Raw genomic sequence first — 17,965 nt, forward strand, 5'->3', positions numbered from 1 at the left:
GTTATTGAGAATCCTAGCTAAATCGAAGTGGGTGGCGATTGAGGGTAAGAAGATTTGAATGTGTGGTTTGGCAGAAATCCCTGTAGCTATTTTCTTTTTTGGGCATAGAGCAACACCTAGTGGCTTTATGTATTATTTCAGAGACTTTCTAGAAACAGGATTGTTTGTTTTTTCTTCTTGTTTAGCGATAGCTTATTTCTTTTCTCATCATTAATTTATAAGAATAGATGCTGAAGAATAACTGTTGATTCATAAAAATCATTCTCCAGTTAACAAAAATAATTTGAATTCTATATAACATTTCATAAGGTTTGGGACTGTAATAGGAGCCTTTTGTAGGAAATCTACCTTCCCTTTCATAAGTATAGAATTTTCTATTTATACAATATATACATTTGGTGTATCATAGAATCATTTTTGCATTTTGAAATCTTTAGATAAAAATGCCCGACATGTATCACATCCAATTTTACTTTGTAAGATAATCATCCTTACCTTGGTGACATGGAAGCACAGTTACAAATGTAAATTACTACTTTGAATATATACATTCTGATGAAATTTTAATGGGCAATTTACCGTACCTTAATTTGTTCTAGATAAACATTTACATCAACTCTCTAGTTTTCCTAAAAACTGCATCATTTCCCTTCCTTGCTTATTGAGAATTGAATCTAAATCAAAGGGAGAATTTGAGGAAAGCGCTCCCTCTGTCTTCTATGCTGCTGGCATTGTTGGTTTCTACAGCTCTTTCCCATCCTTTTTCATCTCTACTCTAGACTTGTGTCATGACGTTTCTCTTCTGTTTTGACTAGGGTCAAGTAAACAAGTCACTGTGTACATAATTGAGTAGTATCCACATCCCCCAGGCTCTACATTTTGTGCTGTTGCCATTATTCTTTACTGACTGCACTAATTCACAGATACTGACATTGAGAAAGGACATGGTCCACTAGAATAAAATACAGACTTAGTCATTCTCTTTGTGCTATTTAAGCCACTAGGCAGCCTTTGTTGTACTTTACTGCCAGGTCACACACAAGAGAATGGAGTCAGTCAACAGATACACTGTGCATCTACTCTGTGCTGCATGGTTAGCACAAACACACATGTGTAGACTTCTGTCTTGTGCCTGGCCAGACATGCCTTGATAATTTCTTATCTTTGACCCTTCCATTCATCTTGTTTTATTAAAATCGTTCATCTCAAAAGTTCATATAGAGAGTTTTTTAACTTTTAAACTTCATGACTTGAAATGATTTTACAGTTAAATTATCCTTTATCTTTTGTGGAAGTTTGAGAGAGAGAAAGAAAGAGAACATAAAATTGAGTGGGTAGGGGGACCTGAGAGGAGTTGGGGTTGGGGAGAAACAATCAAGTAAATGAAAAAATGTATTTAAAATGATATTTAAAGTTTAATTTTCTTATTGTCAATATGAACTTTAAGCCACCAGCGCAGTTTGCGGTGAGAGTCATTACCTCTCCCACCTCATGGAATCTGAAGTAGGAATACATTGATGGATTGTATGACATTGTAGCCAACAATGGGCTGCATGTATGACTGTATCCCATACAATCATATTGCCTAGTGATGCCATAGCTATATAATCTCTGTGATGTCACACAGTTCTCAGAACCAGTCCCTTTGTTAAATTGAGCCACGTCCCATGGCCTTAGTTCGTTTGCTTATCTTGTTTTTAACCTTTTTGTCCCCCTGAAGCAGATCTCATTAAGTTCCCAGGCTGTCTTGAACTTCGACAGCCCAGGAGTGTCTTGAACTTGGTCTCCTACTGCCTCTGCCTCCCAAGTAGCTAGGAGGGTTACACGTCTATGCCAGGAGACCTGCCTAATGATAATGTATTTTGCTGCCAAATGCCTTTTAAGAATGCCGTTTCATGTATGTTTTTATTAGAATTTTATAAAGACACTTAGTAATATTTATTCAGTTCCTGGCTTGATTTTTAAATCAAACTTCATTTCCCCAAATATCCAGGAGGTAAATGCATACAGTTTCTTTATTATTCTTAACTTTGGTTAGTCATTCCATCCAAAAAGGAAATTTCCAAACCTTTGTGGCTGCTGCTTTGAGGGTTTATTGGCTTTCTTTTTAGTGCATTTGGTGTCTTAGTGGCACATTTAGCACAACATGCTTAATAGTCAAGCTGTGATAAGAGAGGCAAGCTTGCCCTAGATGGCAAGTTACTTAAGGATTCTGCAACTTCTCCACAGTACTTGTCACTAGGAAGTGTCACTTGTCACTTCATAACTCTCTAAAACATCCAAAGTGACCATAAAGTTTTCAAATATGTGTTCCTACTCTACAGCCTGTAACACTGCTAGAAAAACACCCTTCCTCTTCAGCCATCAAGTAGAGAAGTTCAGTGGGAACGTGTGTGTGTGTGCACGCGCGTGCGCGCAACTTCTGTTGCCTTTTCCTTTGAAGTGAAAACATACCTATTCTCCCTAGAAAACCTAACTTCATTATTCAGGAATGTAGGAGAAACATACTGATTTAGGACTTACAAGAATACTTCTCAATTTTCATTAGTTCCTTCAGTAATTTTTTTAAACAGGGTCTCATGTGTCCAAGGGTGACCATAAGCTTCTGATTCCCCCTGCCTCTACCTCCTGAATGCCACAGGCATGTGTTACCGCTCACAATATAATTCAGCAAATACTTCTTAGTATCTACACTGTACCTAGGCAGTTTGGAAAGTAATGCAGTAACAGGCCCTGGGAGAGGATTCACAGTAAACAAGTGTGTCTTCTGATGATAAGAATTAAATAAAGGCAGATTGAGTACTGAGGGTAAGTGTCACTTACCTTTCTGGTCCTAAATTATTTCATCTATAAAAAGGGAGAGACTTAGGTCAGAATAATAAAAGAAATCTTCCTTCAATAGAATTCTCTACTGAGATGAGTATGTCACCCAATACAAATATTTTCCTTTCTTACACAAAATTAAAGAGGAAATTTACATTCTTGGAAAAGATCCTGGAGAGACATAATTTTAACATTTTTTTTTAGTGAGTATTGTTAGTAATGAAAATAACAGAAGACAATAACAGAATGTTAAACGTTTACAAGTATAACTTCTCCAAGAGAATGTTTCTTTAAGTAGACCCTAACCTTCTTAAGACTAGGGTTCATGATATAAATATGTGAAAACTCTGGAAAAGAAAATTTTGGCTTGAGTTTATTTTCCCAGAATTAACCCATTAGAGCTCATGTGTGGTTCTGTGTAATCATGTAACAGGAAGTGTTGAGGCAGCATAGTACAGGGAAGGAGGTGTTCTCTGGGTTTGTGACAGAAAGCCAGTAGGAAAATGCTAATCTTCGTACACATTCTGAGAGTACCCTGCTGTCCATCTTCTGTCTCTGTCATTTTTTAGCACTGGAATGGTTGGTCACTTGCACAGAACTTAGTAAAGTGTTTTAGTTATTCTTTGTTCTGTGACGAAATATCATGAACAAAAGCAACTGACAGAGTTTATTTTGGCTGACAGTTCCAGAGGGCTAGCCTCCATAGTGGCAGGAAGGCATGGCATGTGAGCAGGAGCAGGAGGCTAACCGATAACGTCTTTATCTGCACACAGGAAACAGAGAGTAAGCAGGAAGTTGGGCAAGTCCATAACCCTTACTTACCCTCTAGAAGTTTCCATTACCTTCCCAAACTGCACCGCCATTGGTGGGCCTGTCGTATGGCTCTCATTCAGGCCCCACTCAGTAATTACTTTTTTGTTGGTGTTGCCTCAATTGTTAGATTGTGAGGTTGGCAGTGCTTTAGGTGACATTTGTTTGTCTGAGGTTGTCATGATGCTCAAGCTGTCTGTCTTTCTTTCAGGCATCCACTGGGCCTTGCAGGCCTGATGTTTCAGAGTCACCTGAGTTGCGTCAGAAGTCACCACTGTTTCAGTTTGCTGAGGTAACATTTGCATCCTATACCTAATTAATCAAGGAGTCATTTATAAAGCGAGCTTAAATGTGGGCTAGTGACAGCAAATAAAAGCAGCAAAGAACTCTACTCAGCTCATTTAATTATAAATGGGGACATATAATCAAAGCTTGTAAGAGATATGGGACTCCAGGGGCTTTTTGTTTGATTGATTTTGAGATAGTCTCCTTATAGCCAGGCTGGTATCAAACTTAAGATTCTGCCTCAATTTGCCATCTGCAGGGATTACAGACATTCACTGCTTTGTGCCGTTCTAGAGATGTTAATTGAGAAATAGATACATGCTTATAGAAGCTTGTTAAGTCATACTAATTATTATTAAACTAGAATTATTATTAAATCATACATTTTGATTGAAAATTCAAAGGTTGAATAAACTCAGGACTGTTACCTATATATTCTTTTGTTTTTTCTTTTTACCTATAGTTGCCTCTTTTCTAACATTGGTTTTTATTAAATTTCTTAAAATTCATCTATTTATTTTACATACTGGCCACAGCCTCACCCCCCATCCTCCCCTCCCACCCCTTCTCCCCCATTACACCCTCCAAGCCCCTCATCTGTCTCCATCTAGGAAAGGGCAGATCTCCTGTGAGTTTCAATAAAACATGGCATATCAAGTTACAGTAAGACTAAGCATCTCCCCATGTATTAAGGCTGGGCGAGGTGACCTAGTATAAGAAGTAGAGTCCCAAAAGCCATTAAAAGAGTTGGAGACAGCCCCTGTTGCCACTGTTAGGAGTCCTATAAAAGGATCAAGCTACACAACTGTAACATACATGCAGAGGGCCTAGTTCAGTATCATGCAGGCTCCCTGGTTGTCAATTCAGTCTCTATTACCCACTTTGAGCCCAGGCTAGCTGATTGTGTGAGCCTTCCCTTGGTGTCCTTGACTACTCTGACTCCTACACTCCTTTCCCCTCCTCCTCCACATGATTCCCGAACTCTGCCTAATGTTTGGCAGTGGGTCTCTGCATCTGCCTCCATCAGTAGCTGGGTGATTCCTCTCTGATGATAATTGGGTCAGGCACCAATCTGGTCACCAGGGGACAGCCATTCTAACTTGATATTGTAGCATGAAGTTTGCCATTGCCAGAGTCTTACATCACAGGACAGAACTATTAGTTCACTGTCAGTGTCAAAAGCAGAGATTGAAACTCCTTCTGAAAATAGCTCAGTTAATCCTAGAACTCAATATGAACTCTCATCTCCTCCCCACCCCCAATCTTTAAGCCACCTCTTCTTTCCTTGATCATTTAAATTTTCTTCTCTTTTCTTGTCCTACCACAGTTTGGTACAGGACAATCATACTTTTTAGATGTCTGTTTATTTGCATTGGCACCTCCTGCCAGTCCTTTGAGAATATTTACAATATCCCTAGCTGCTTTGCTTATATTACCAGAATGTTATATATTTGTTCATAATATATATCTGTCTCTTTCTGTCTTTGAGGGCTGGAATGAGTTTGGGTTGATTTGAATATTGATTTCTTCAAGGACTAAATATAATGGAGAATTCATGCTGTGGTCCCTTTTCAGCAGTTAGAGATATGTTAATTGAGACTTCAAGCAGATATGCTTAGTGAGTGATCCTTGAAGCCCTAATGACAGAATGAACTCTATAGTTTTATTTGAAACTTTGTACATATCACAGTGTGTACATGTTGAGGCCTCTATAGCATATATGAGTTTCCAAAGAGATGTGTGACAGTATTGCTTTTATATGAAAGGTCTTGGTATTTCTTAGGAGACCCTATTTGTGTCACCAACTGAAACACTTTATGTCATCATTTATTTATAAGCGTATGCTTTTGTTTAGAACTCACTAAATGCTTTTCAAAAAAGGACAGATGGATTTTAATAGTGGTTCTGTTTGGTTTACTATCTGATTTAATTCCTGAAGAAATATATTATGGGTTAGGTTTGCCTTTTATATGAATTGTTCATTTTTTTCTTAACTTTTATGGATGGCTAGTGGGAATGAGAAGTATTATTGGAAGTAAATCCTACTAGCTTCATAATTCCCAAGACCTGAGGTAAATCCTTGCAGCTTTGTATTTGTAGTTTATCACACTTGCACAGTGTGTTACCTGGGACTGAGAGAATTTGGGGGCTAAACCAAAGAAAGTTACTCAATTTCAGCCTGGAATGTCTTCAGATCCCTTAGTTCAATTTTTTTCCTTTTACAATGGTTTGTTTCTGTCTAGCTGATATTTATTTTTAAACAGCTTATCTAATTCAAAAGATGTGGTAGCTTTAAATTCTTCCTAGTGGCTTCAGTAGTAAATAGTATCGATGATCAGGCAACCTTTATATTCATTTTTTTCTTCCCTGATATCACCTTTGATTCTGTGCTGTCATATGACCACAATGTTTTCTAACTTTTCTAAAAGTCACTTTATGGTTGTAGAATTGGGATCAGGGTACATTAGTAAGTAATGTACTCTGTGGTGATTGAACACAGTCTACTATGTTCTCTTTGGGGTATACAAGTGGGCTGAAATGATAATACCCAAAGCTCCTGCTCACTTTCATCCTGCTATGTAACTGAACTTTGTCCACTCAGAAACAAAAATTAATAACGGAATTACTCTTTAAAAATTCTTGGAAGGATTTTATTCTGGCCCTCAGAGCAGTTTGAGGGTATTGCTGTTACTCAGTGAAAACAAAACAACATATGGTATTGCGGAATTGTCTATGCACTGTTAGACACTGACGTGTGTATATGTTTTATGTGATGAGAGACTACAGGTGTCACAACAGAAGGAAACGGGGGGGGGGGGAGTGGCTCAGCCTGCTGCATAAGCATGAGAACTAAGCATGAGTACTCCTCAACAGTGGGGAGACATGGACAGGAAAATCCATGGGTTTTCCAACCAGCCAGTCTCCATGAAACGGGGAGTTTCAGGTTCAGCTGTAGACATTTTAAAAAATAACATGGAGGAGAGTGATTGAGGAAGACAACCGGTGTCAACCTTTGCCCCCTACATTCATGTGTACGATGCATGTCCATACACACAGAAAGAAATGCTTTCCTATAGGAACAGTTGTGCCCCCATCTATGTCAGACAATACATTTTTATACTTATTTGTTTCATATTATATTCATATTATCATCATAATTCTATAAAATAGACACTATCACCATCATTAATGTACAGTTGGAAAAAACAAGTCTTGAGAAGTTTAACTGAGGTCATATACCTGCTAAATAGAGATGAGATTAAAACCAGGATACCCAGACCCCACTTTCATGTACTTCTTCCATATGTTTGAGAGATGCCTGTACACAAAAAGCAGTTTGGAGAGTGTAGGGAAGAGTATTCTAATTACAGCTTCCCACTTTTAATACTGTGTTTTCCTACTTTTTTGCGGGAAGTGGGTTTCAAGCCCGTTTTTCTGTTGTAGCCCTTGCTGTTCTGGAATTCACTCTGTAGACCAGGCTGGCCTCGAACTTAGAGATCCTCTTGCCACTGTCTCCTTAGTGCTGCGATTAAAGGCATGTGCCACCACACCTGGCTTTAGTATTATGTTTTTAAAATTTTCATAAAGAAATTCATCTGATTCTGTTTAATGCTGTTGCTTGATATGTACCGGGTAGTCTTACAAGGTTCATCTTTTGAAGTGAGCCAGACTCTTTGTTCTTTACAACCGTCGTCTTCCTTTATCATTTGGTACTGATCTTTCCAGAGGGATTTAGAATGGCGACTCCCTTCTGAATCCACATGGAAATACATGGCAGAGGCTAGTAGTGTGATGTAGTAACACTCATTAAACATTAAACATGTCTTGTTTCCTTTTAGATATCTTCAAGGACATCCCAACCTGATGGTCCTTCAAAACAGTGTCAAGCATCAGCTTTGTTTCAGTTTGCAGAGGTAAAGCCTTCGTTTCTTCATGCCAGTTAGGTTCAGACATCATGTTCATCTTAAGAAATGCTAGAAAGGAACCCTAATAATTTATGTTGTGCTTTAGAGTACATTCACAGCAGGCATTCACTAGTGATTCATTTATTTCATTTTACCTTCTTAATTTACTTTAATCTTAAAAAAAAAAAAAAAAAAAAAAAAAAAAAAAAAAAAAAACACCAAAAAAGCAGCAACAACAAAACAACCTGCTGTCAACATGAATGCCACAGGATTCCAGTTGTGTTTCCAGTAGTAAATTAGATGCTGTAATTGATGAGTAACTTTCTGAAAGCAAATATAGTGTTGAGTATTATCTGTTAAGTTGTCACTATGTAGCTTTCCACCAGATGTAGCTGCAGCCAGTATTTTATCAGAGGCTAATCCTTGCCTCTGCTCAGGTCAGTTTTTGCAGGATCTCCAATTTTGTCGGCTTGTCATCCAGATAGCACGCACCAAACAGTATTTCCTGGTTGTTGTGACTGGCTTACCTCAACCCTGTGGTCATCCCTAAGGAGCTCTGTGACAAATAGTGAGATGGACACAGATCATGAAAAAAACATCCTGCCTGCTTTAGGTCCTTGTGCTTTTCATTCCAAGAAAAACTGAAATATCAGAATTTAAGTAATGTCTTATAGAATCGAGAGGAAATGACAGGCAAGACTGTTCTGTTTAATATTGATGCATTGAATCACCGATTCATCTGAGTATGGAGTGCTGCGTATAAGAAATGTAAAACGATATCCTTTTGGCAAGGGAAAACCTAGCGTTTCACTTTGAAAATGAGAAAAAAATTACTTTCGACTCTTACACTAAGGAAAAAAATGCTTCTTGGGACACTTCTGAGACTCATAGCACCAGCTGCTCTGCTTATGTCAGGCGACTCTGCTGGAGTTGTTACTTTAGTTGCTGATGATTAGTATATAAAACTAATAGCAATGCAAAATATTATTTCATGAAGAACAATTTGCTTGACGAGTCTGAGCACATTAATATTTCATTATAATTTTCCATTCTGATAAGCAGACTGTTGTTTTCATTGTCTGGGGGAAATAGTTTTGTTTAATATTATTTCCTCATTCTTTTCCAGTTATTGATACCCATTTATTGCTGCTAAATATTTTTCAAAAGTTAAAAAGAATGCTGGTTTGTTGAGTGAATTTATTTTTAGTGTTGATATCTAAGCCATTCCCATCCAGTTTTTCTGAAGCATTTCATACAAGATATAATTTATTTGCTATATATTCTGCCAGATTAAAGTCTTCACCCTGTAGCATGAATTTGAAGGGTATGGTGACTCATCTTTGATATACCTGATATTTGTATATTAATTACCATTTTAATATGAAATGTCAGCGTGGAATATCTTGACCAAATGTGTGTGTACCTAACAGCGTGATTAAATGGTACTTAAAAGATACCATCATCAGATTCATTAGCAGCCACTAAAGACCTGGGTCAGTGCTGAAGGACCAAATTGATGGTATAAGGGCTGCTGTCCTGTGATTCTGAAGAATGAGATCAGTGACTCTCCTAAAGGAAGTAATTTGTGCTCAGTGCACTCCCCCAGCAAATGACCAGATTTGGTCGCTGCCTCTCAGTTGTACTGCTTCCCCGGCCCACCCCCCAATAGGGACAAAAAAGTTACTAGACAGTCTTCAGGGAAGCATCCCTAGAGGTCACACTGCTGCGTAGCAGCATTCGTCCCTAAAGTCTTTTGGTTGACACAAAGCATCTCTGGGATTTGAGGAAGCTTAGGATTGTTAATTTGAAAATTTAGCAGGAGCTGTTTCAGGGGATTGTAGCAAAAGTCATGCATGATGGATAAACCAGCCGGGATAATGTGAACAAACACAACTTCTGCTATACCCAAAAATCTGATTCAGTCTTCCTCCCTCTTCAAGCCCTAGGGGACTTCTTATATTTTGCATAAGATGGTAATATAAGCCATTTTAATTTCTGAGCAAATTAAAGTGTGGCACTTGGGGTTATTTAACAGTATGCGCTACATCTGCTTTCCATAAGAGAAGTCTGTGCTTATCTAGAGATTCATAACTTGTCTAGTCCTTCTCCTTGTGATGGATCAGAACACTAAGTTTCAATCTAGTTTTTACCATCTGACCATACTGTCAGCCCAATTGTAGGCCGGCTTATATAAGGCTAAACAAGAGTTAAATAAATGAACTAATGAAAGTTGTCTGCTGAAATCTATGATGAACATATATATTGTAGTAGAAATAGAGTAGTCTGTAATCACTGTGATGATATATCCCCTTGTTTTTATAATTATTTCACAAAATAACATCATCTTTTATTGTCCTAATTAGTCCATAGCAAAGGTTTTCACACTTTAAAATAAGTCTGTGTCTCCTATAAGGCTTGTTCAAACACAGAAAGATTCCTAGGCTCTACTGCTAGGACTTCTCCTGATTGACAGAGACTGAGAACTTCCATCTGCAGCAAGATTCTTTTTCAGGAATCACACCTTAAGACTACTGTTCTCCGGTTGCTGCTGGCTTGCAATGTACTATTGTTATTGTTAGTGAACTTTCTCATCCCATTGTTCTCATGAAGGGAAGGTAGAAACAGGAAGGGCATAAGCATTTGAAATTTACCATTTATACCCCCATCTGTTTTCTGAGGGGTTCTTGGTCCTATCATTACCCACTTACGAAGGGAGTCGGTGTTTATGTATTTAGGAAACATTTAACTCTGTAAAAGTGTTTGGTTTTGGAATATTTATAAGATAGACACATAAAATATTCCTAGAAAGCATTCCTGCTAATTTCATTTATAAGCTCTTCAGAGGCATTTGGCTATATGTTCTCTTAGAAATGGGTTATTTATTGTGAAGTGAAATTATCAAAGAAAACACACTTGTTAAAGACTCTGGCCATTTTCTTAGGTTGAAAAATGGTTTTTGTTTTTCTTTTTTTCTTTTTTTTTTAAGCAAGTCCTGGGTTTCTGCATTGAAAGCTAAGGAAGACTCTTTCCCCGCCCCCTTTTTTAACCAAGTCTGACCATCTTAAAGCCTGTTGAAATTAACCTTCAGTGAAGCACTTCTTTTTTAATAGGTTCCTTGTGAATGTTTATATTAAAGAAGAAAAATTATATCCCTGCTTTATAAGATCTAGAAAGAATTACAGTGTAAAGATTGCCTGCCCCCATGTCAGTCAGCCTCCTCTTCCATTTTGATATTCATATTTCATCTAGGTTCAGCTTAGCCCATCCAGTGTGTTATCACTCTGTGATTCTTAGCTCTGATGTACTCAGTTGGTCAAAATGAGTTCCCTATCTGCATTGTTGTTGTTCAAAGGTAAAGTGCCACATCACTCACTTTAGATCTAGGTCTTGAAGACCAATGCCTGAATATAATTCCAGAAGGGAGCTATTGTTTTCTATTATTTAATAGGTCTAAAAGCCATGGACAATACACACATTCTCTGTCTGATGTGTGACTGGCTCTTAAATCTAGTATCTTTGCATTGAAAAATAGCATACTTACTAAAAAGACACAGCTAATCTATATGATTTAGACAAATAGATTTGGACATTAGGTCTTTCCTTAGAAGATATTTACCCTGCCAGTATAAGTAGAATAATAATCATACCAAATCTAAGATATTGTCACAATAGGATCTAAGCAATTGGTACAAATTTAGAGCATTCATTTTCACGATGGGATACTTAATATGTTACTTACTATTGCATTCCAAAAAAAACACTGTATACTTCACAACTAACCACAGGACATGCTATGTGTTTTTTGGGAGGCATTAATATTTCTTTTAAAGTAAGCAATACCAGCTATTCTCATCCATTTTTAAATTTATTTGTGCAATAGTTATCATTCATTTTCTTCAAGACTAGTGTCTATAATGCCTTATAATTACAAAATATTTCACTATCTCCTAATTTGACTCTCATCTTACCAACTATTTCCCTTGTATACTCATGCACCTCAAGGAAACATAAAATGAGAACTTTAACATCCAGAGTGATAATTTTTCTTAGCATATTTTTCTATATCCCAGATATTATTTCACCTACTTACTATTACCTCCTCTTACTAACCTTTATGACTGGATACTGTTTATCTGAATTATATAATAGTCAAAACAACAGAGTTAACAGATTGGCAAACACCATACAGATTGAGGAAAATAAAATTCACAACCACGAGCATAGTATACAATACTCTCCACCTACCAGTGTAGCAATCTCACACTGATGGGTTGGAAGCAGCATTTAGGCTAGTCATTGGAAAACAGACATTGATGATATTGTTCTTACTTAAAGGGAAACATGTCCCTTACATTGAAAATTTTTAGCAGGAGTGTACAGTAACAAAATAACAGATTAACAATATATGACTTATTCTTGAAGTCAAAGCCATCATCACAGATAAAATTACAAAAGAAAATATGTAACATAAAAAGGGAAGTGGTCCCTAGAAGAAAACTCTAAGAAAAACTAGTATTTATAGGATCACTGTAGAAAGAAGCCAGCAGAGATTAGCAAGGAATGGCCTTAGAGGCCAGTCTCCAGGAATCGAAGCCCAGAGAGGAGTTGGCCAACAGAGAGATCAGCATGTCAGTGTGGTAGAGAAATCTAGACTAAGGCTGAGCCATCTAAATTATCATATGTCCAGCCTTCTCCCAACCTCTGAAAAAATACCCACCCTTCTCCAACCCAAAAAATACTCAAGTATTTTAAAAGACATGCTCAGGGAGCATAGTAAATCATTCCATGAAATTTTGTCAGAATTTGGAAACATGAACCTCTCATACACATGCATTTTTAGAAATCAGGCTTTTTAGCTACCTTGAATATTTTAAATATTGTCTTGTAGCTGTGAATAGGTGAACATCTCAGAGGTTTTTTGTTTGTTTGTTTGTTTGTTTTTTTAAAGGAAGCTGTCCTAATGTGTAAGAAACCACCTCAAGTCTATTACTTCGTAGTTCATTGGCAGAGGGCAGGGAGTCTCTTGATGTGACCTATACTGCATGAGGCAACAGATGCAGTAGAGATGAAGTACAGTCAAGTGACAGAAACTGTGGAATAAAAAGAACAGCAGAGGGAGCTGATGGAAGAAGTACCGAGATGGGCCTGGGTAGTGCAGCCCAGCCCAGCCCAGCCCAGCATGCTGTGTCTCGGTAGTTCTTGCTCATGCAACAAAGTTGGTAGTCTACAAATTATGAAATTTAATAAATTGTATCCTCAGACATTTCATCTCTAAACTGTTCAGTTTCATTGAGTAACCAGTTTTTGGAATGGCTCTAAAAGTTTTTATATTTATCAGTGATGATGATAAATCATAAGTGTTGATTGTTGTGCCATCTATGTGATGATCTATTGGCCTCGGAACCCTGCTGGTCCCCAGTATGAAATCTCATCTCTGCAGTATAATACTGGGCAAGCTTTCTTGTATTTTAAAGGTAAAATAAATGAGGCTCAGAGTCCTGATTATTTACTTAAATCTACATAGCAGAAAATAATGAAGGCATGTCTGGCTGGCTCAGAAGCCATGACTCCTACATTATATAACCTTGGTTCAAGGGACTGACATTTACATTCAGTGTTTCATTCCTTAAGTTACTAAAAGTCCCTGATCATAGTATGTTTGCTTTTTCTTAGTCTAATGATAGAACAATTAAATTGAGCTTGTCTAGAAATAGTTAAGTGATAGACATCAGTGAAAACTTGCCCAGTGGAAAATATTCCAAACTCAAGAAAGAGTGGGATCCTTAAGTTATCTTCAATAGAATAGCATGTGATTGCAGTGAGTTTACTAAAACTGTAGCATCTAGGAAGAAAAAAAGTCCTCCTAACTTCCTTTAGCTAGACTTTTAAAAAAAAATAGCCCAGCATATTAAATAAGTGTTTCTACTTATTTAATAGGGCTTTTATTCCATGGGTATTCTAGAGAGAATTCCCTCTCCCAGTGAGCACCCATCACACAATTTACCCGAGTTGGCACACTTTAGAATCGCCTGTGGGGTCACTGTAAGTTACTGGGCTGCATTGCCTCCTAAACCAAACTGAGGAACTGTATATAGACTAAGAAAGAACTCAGAATCATAGAAATGAAGGATGCTTAGGCCATAGCTACCTGCTCCCATGGTGACTTCCCCGGGGGAAGAATGCTGTGTTCATGTCCTGAGTAGATCTCTTTTTCAACTCTTAATGAAGCTAAAATTTGAAAATGAAGTTTTTATATGAAAATAAAAGTAGTGTTGTTCATTCATAATATTGCTCAGACACTACTTAGCCAAATTTGCAAAAAAAGTATATAGTCAGTCTAATGCCATGTATGCTGATGCAACCCACATAGTGCAGGCAGATTCCTAACTGTACCCTGTAGGTGTGAAGTCCATTAGTCTTTGAGTGTAGTTTATGCATAGTCTCACAAAGGCAGTCAATATTTTATATAAAATGCTTACCTTCCTCTAGCTCCTCTCATGTTACCTACCACATAAGGAGTTCTTTCCACAGAAAACCCAAATATGTCCTTTAAAATTAATTGGTCGATAAGTGCAAAATAATTCTATGTATCTTTCCACTCAGCTAATTGATGAGTTAGTTCTTAAGTAGAAATCAATATGCATATCATGCTAATGTTAAATTTACAATTGGGAATAGGAAGGATAATATTGTCATTATATGGCCATCAAAGTGGCACCTATATTTGAGAATAGATCATATTCTCAAAATGATCTAGTGAAAGCAGTTAGGAGTTGGGAGTAGTGTTAGTCCTACAAACTTAAGGAAATTCTTAAGAGGCTGGAGAGATAGCTCAGAGATTAAGAGCACTGGCTGCTCTTCCATAGGTCCTGAGTTCAATTCCCAGCAATCACATGGTGGCTCACAACCATCTGTAATGAGATCTGGTGCCCTCTTCTGGCATTCAGGCAATGCAGGCAGAACACTGTATACATAATAAATGAAAAAATAAAATAAAATAAAATTCCTAAGTATGTAGGTAGAAAGCTAAGATTCTGGCATTAAGATTAATACTTTTTATGTGAATCATTTTCTTTGTAGATCTCTTCAAGCACTTCACAGTTGGGTGGTGCTGAGCCCGTGAAACGCTGTGGGAATTCTGCACTCTTTCAACTGGCAGAGGTAAGTCATAAGAAGTTAAGGTCTGCAGGCATGGAAATCACAAACTAATGACAAAAGTGTTTCTTAAACTGTGCTGTCTCACCCATGACCATAAATACACCGTATCTAGTTTCTAATAGTAAAGACTACCTTTCACCTTACAATAGGGAGTTTTGCTAGTAAAAGTCATTAAGCACTGAAAAAAATTACCCAGTGATATCACAAAAATGGTTTCACAGGAAATATTTTTAATAAGACCAGTTTTGTCTCTCTTGGATTAGTAAGTTTAAGATTAGTAAGTAGGATTAAGTCCAGCCTGAGTTCCAAAAACAGCTTGTTACTTTTTCTTTCTTTGATTTTCTTAAACGACTTCTAAATCTCTAAAATGCACCACTTTTAGTCAGAGTGATTTGTGTGTGTGCATGAAACATTCAGATGACATATTCTAATATCTGGCTTTAGAGTATCACTCACACATTTGACGTGACATGCTACTATTACTCTACTGGCAAAGGAAAACCTATGCAGAAGTTGCCATAAATTGTAGCATTTCTATCATGCTGCAAACCACTCTGCCTAAAGGGAACTTGTGGGAGGATTTCATCAACACCAGGATCCTCTCAATTGGATGGTGAAGGGATGATGAGAAACTCTGATACTGAACGTTTTCTTCTCTCTCTCTTTCCTTCCAGAGCTCCCTCTGAGTTCTTTTGTGAGTGGCCTGGTTCTTTTATAAATTCTTGTTCATTTACTGAGCTTAATGAGATCATCTGTCGTTTTTTATCATAAAAATCTTAGAGTTTAACATCTTTAAGTTGGTACCCTTAAATTAGGCTTTTAAATAAGCCAAGCCAGGTACAAATTAGGAATACAAAGCCCGAAAACAGTATCCGATACAAAGACTAGAACAAAGTAACCCATTGATGTAAAACAAATCCAGACCCAAAGAGAGGACTGTGAAGAAACACTGAGGAAAACTCGGAAGACAGCAGGGACTGGTTACGAGAGGGAGTTAGTAAAGATCCCCTTCAAATGTAGCCAAAAAAGAGAGCACCTCTGGAGGTGACCTTGCAAATGGATCCCAGGAAGCAGAGAGACAGACTGTGAGGTCACGGAGTTCCTAGGCTCTAGACTGTCAAAACAACTTATCTGAAATGGCTTTTTTTTTTTTTTTTAAATAATATGAATGTATGGGCCATCTGCTTTTTCTAGTTATATAATTTCTCTCTGTGTACACACATGTATAAATCTATAAAGTATTAAACAACATCAAAATATAAAACAAACTAACTTTCCATATAGCATTTATCTTTATTAAGCCGTTTTTGATGGTAACATACGAACCTCTGAGATGCTTCACTGTGCAGTGTTGCTTAAGAGAGGAATCTACTTTGTCATTTTCTTTCAGTCATGAGAAGGATTTCTTATTGAATCAAAGCTCATTAGAAAAAGGCATTCTTCTAATTTGTAGGGATGCATCCCAAATATGAAACAGATGCTATGGCTTAACAGATGCTTGGATGCTGGTATCATAATTTAAAGGAGTAAAATTATCAAAATATGCCTATTTCAGTTACAGAAAATCAATTTAGCAACCTTTGAGTAAAAATATGTGCTTCTGATGAAACTGGGTTGCTGAGAAATCATTTGCTAAGATCTTTATTATTATTTGTGCCACTTGAAAATGATGCCACAACATGAAGTGTGTTTCAGAAGAACATTCCAGTTGCTAAGTAAGCATCAGATGCACAGTAGACGAGCCAGCATGGCCAGTGATCACCAGTAGATTAATGCTTTCTTTAATTTTTGTCCCGTTTGTAATTCATAGTCTTTTTTTTTTTCTTCAACAAATAATGTATCATCATTTCTGGTACCTCTGAAAAGTAAATAGAGAGACAGATTTAAACTTAACCTTCCAACGGGAAAACTGTCAAGAAAGTAGTTGAGTTTAGGCTGGACCCTTCTCCTTCGACTGCCTCCTATACCTTGACAGGCCGCTCTCATCACCACCTCTATTCCCAAATCATCCTGGCGAGTGCTATGTGCAACCCTGGGGCTTTTTTCTCTCCTCAAGATAGAAGTCTTCACCATTCTTTACCCACTGTGTCAGGAAAAGTGAAGTCAGCTCTACTGTTAGAGATCAAGGAGAAACATGTAAGCAGTGTATTCTTATGGCTTGGTGAGAAACAAGAAATGCTTTAGGTGTAAAATGTTTTGTGACATGCTTTACTTATCTGACCAAGCACAAACCAAACAAGGGAGCTGGCAGCAGGGCGACGTGGAGTGGCTTTCACTGTTCTTAGTTTTGACATTGGAACCCAAGGGTAAAGTAAATAAATAGAAAGTAGATTAGTTGATCGAGTAGGAGGCCACCTGGCAGACCTGGGGCAGTCACATCAGAGAAAATATGATGGAGCTGCCTTTGCTCAAGATGCTCTCAAGTACTGCAAGAGGCAGACGTGACATTCACCTGGATTGTACCCATAGAGCTATCTTGATCAAAATACTTACCACTGTGGATTTAAGAACAAACAAACAAAAAACAAAATAAAACAAAACAAATATCTCGAGTCTGCTTCCCTCCCTGATCCCTGTAAGATCCATTCCAGCCCTGAGGCCATATCCCTTCTGATCACTGACACGCCTATCTGTTCAGTATTTTAAATATCACCCTGCCTGGGGCATTCCTTAAGAAAGTCCTTGAGACATATCAGCAATAACTGAATAAAAGATATTAGTTATTGCAGCAGAACACTTGAGAGAAGCAATTTAGAAGGTTTATTTTGTCTTGAAGGAGCAGGTATGGGAGATATCAGCCTGTCTTGTTACTGGATGAGAGGAAAGGCTAGGTTATAACCTCAGGGCCCAACCTCCAACCTACCACCTCCAGCCAGACCCTACCTCCTGTGCATTCTGTAACCCGAGACAGTTCCACATGCAGACCACAATAGGCAGTTCTACCTCTGCCGTCTATCTTGAAAACTAAGGTTTTAGTCCTAGTA

At 37.7% G+C, this 17,965-nt stretch overlaps 1 protein-coding gene across 9 annotated transcripts in view; it reads left to right on the forward strand.

Annotated features, from left to right (window-relative positions):
• The window catches only part of Bbx (BBX high mobility group box domain containing), a 246,912-nt gene that overhangs the window by 183,696 nt on the left and 45,251 nt on the right, over positions 1–17,965 (forward strand). For all 9 annotated transcript variants that reach the window (XM_028867474.2, XM_028867477.2, XM_037209718.1 and 6 more), the window contains 3 exons: positions 3,845–3,925; positions 7,758–7,832; positions 14,904–14,984. In XM_028867474.2, the coding sequence (XP_028723307.1) occupies positions 3,845–3,925; positions 7,758–7,832; positions 14,904–14,984 (237 nt within the window). The remainder of the gene's footprint in view (positions 1–3,844; positions 3,926–7,757; positions 7,833–14,903; positions 14,985–17,965) is intronic.

The sequence above is a fragment of the Peromyscus leucopus genome, chromosome 12 (genome assembly GCF_004664715.2).
Source record: "Peromyscus leucopus breed LL Stock chromosome 12, UCI_PerLeu_2.1, whole genome shotgun sequence".
NCBI classification, from domain to species: domain Eukaryota; kingdom Metazoa; phylum Chordata; class Mammalia; order Rodentia; family Cricetidae; genus Peromyscus; species Peromyscus leucopus.